Source organism: Otolemur garnettii, unplaced genomic scaffold, assembly GCF_000181295.1.
Source record: "Otolemur garnettii isolate 467f Iridium unplaced genomic scaffold, OtoGar3 scaffold00012, whole genome shotgun sequence".
In the NCBI taxonomy this organism is placed as follows: domain Eukaryota; kingdom Metazoa; phylum Chordata; class Mammalia; order Primates; family Galagidae; genus Otolemur; species Otolemur garnettii.
Window position 1 is genome coordinate 5,797,735 of NW_003852407.1, and position 1,042 is coordinate 5,798,776.

Here is a 1,042-nt window from a genome sequence, read left to right on the forward strand (position 1 = left end):
GGGGGACAGCTTGAGGCTCTGTCTCAAAAAAAAAAAGCCTTCTGGCCATAAAAGCACTTAGTGACTTATCCTGCATTTCTACCAAGCTAGGAGGTGTTGCAGGGCTACAGCGTAAAAGCTAAATGCTGACTCTGCATTTTACCTTTCCAGGTTGCGCAGTACTTCTGTCATGGTTAGGTTTGTGACCAACACGACTAAGGAGAGCAAGCAAGACCTGTTGGAAAGGTTGAAAAAACTGGAGTTTGATATCTCTGAAGATGAAATATTCACATCTCTGACTGCAGCCAGAAGTTTAGTAGAACAGAAGCAGGTCAGACCCATGCTGCTCGTTGATGATCGGGCGCTGCCTGATTTCAAAGGTGGGGAACATTTGGAAAGCTTTAATTAATACTTCTTTTAAGTCATTCTTAAAACTAGATGTTTAAAGATGGTTATCCGATTTCTCTCCATTACTATTAAAATGGTTGACAGTATTGATAGAGTTTAAATCTAAATTAGTATTTCTCAAACCTTTTTTGACTGTAGTCCACAGTAAGTGAAACATATTACATAGCAACCCAGTACACATATATTCATATGAGCTTATCTATGCTAAACAATACTTACTGTATAAGATGTATACTGTTTTCTACTTGGTTTAGTCGACTCTTAGTTTGATTTTGATGCTGCTTAGAGCCCTTCAGTTGGTTTCACAATCTACCAAGGGATCATGACTCATGGTTTGGAAAAAACACAGATCAAAATTAGAGTATTATAATCCTCATTCCAGGAGCCACTGTATTAACTTGATTAAATCAGATAAACCAAGATCTTCTTGTTTAAAAATAAAAGTTTTTGTACTGAACGTGAAATTTTTTTTTTGGAGACAGACTCTGACTATGTAGCTTTCAGTAGAGGGCTGTGGTGTCACTGCTGACAGCAACCTCAAACTCTTGGGCTTAAGCGATTCTCTTGCCCTAGCCTCCCCAGTAGCTGGGACTACAGGAGCCTGCCACTATCCCTGGGTATTTTTTGGTTGCAGTTGTCATTGTTGTTTAGCAGG

General features: G+C 39.3%; 1 protein-coding gene across 4 annotated transcripts in view; it reads left to right on the top strand.

Moving 5' to 3' along the window:
* Positions 1-1,042, top strand: part of HDHD2 (haloacid dehalogenase like hydrolase domain containing 2) — a 45,562-nt gene that overhangs the window by 13,810 nt on the left and 30,710 nt on the right. For all 4 annotated transcript variants that reach the window (XM_003784718.3, XM_003784719.3, XM_023510206.1 and 1 more), the window contains exon 3: positions 151-359. In XM_003784718.3, coding sequence (XP_003784766.1) covers positions 170-359 — 190 coding nt within the window. In that variant the 5' untranslated portion in view covers positions 151-169. The remainder of the gene's footprint in view (positions 1-150; positions 360-1,042) is intronic.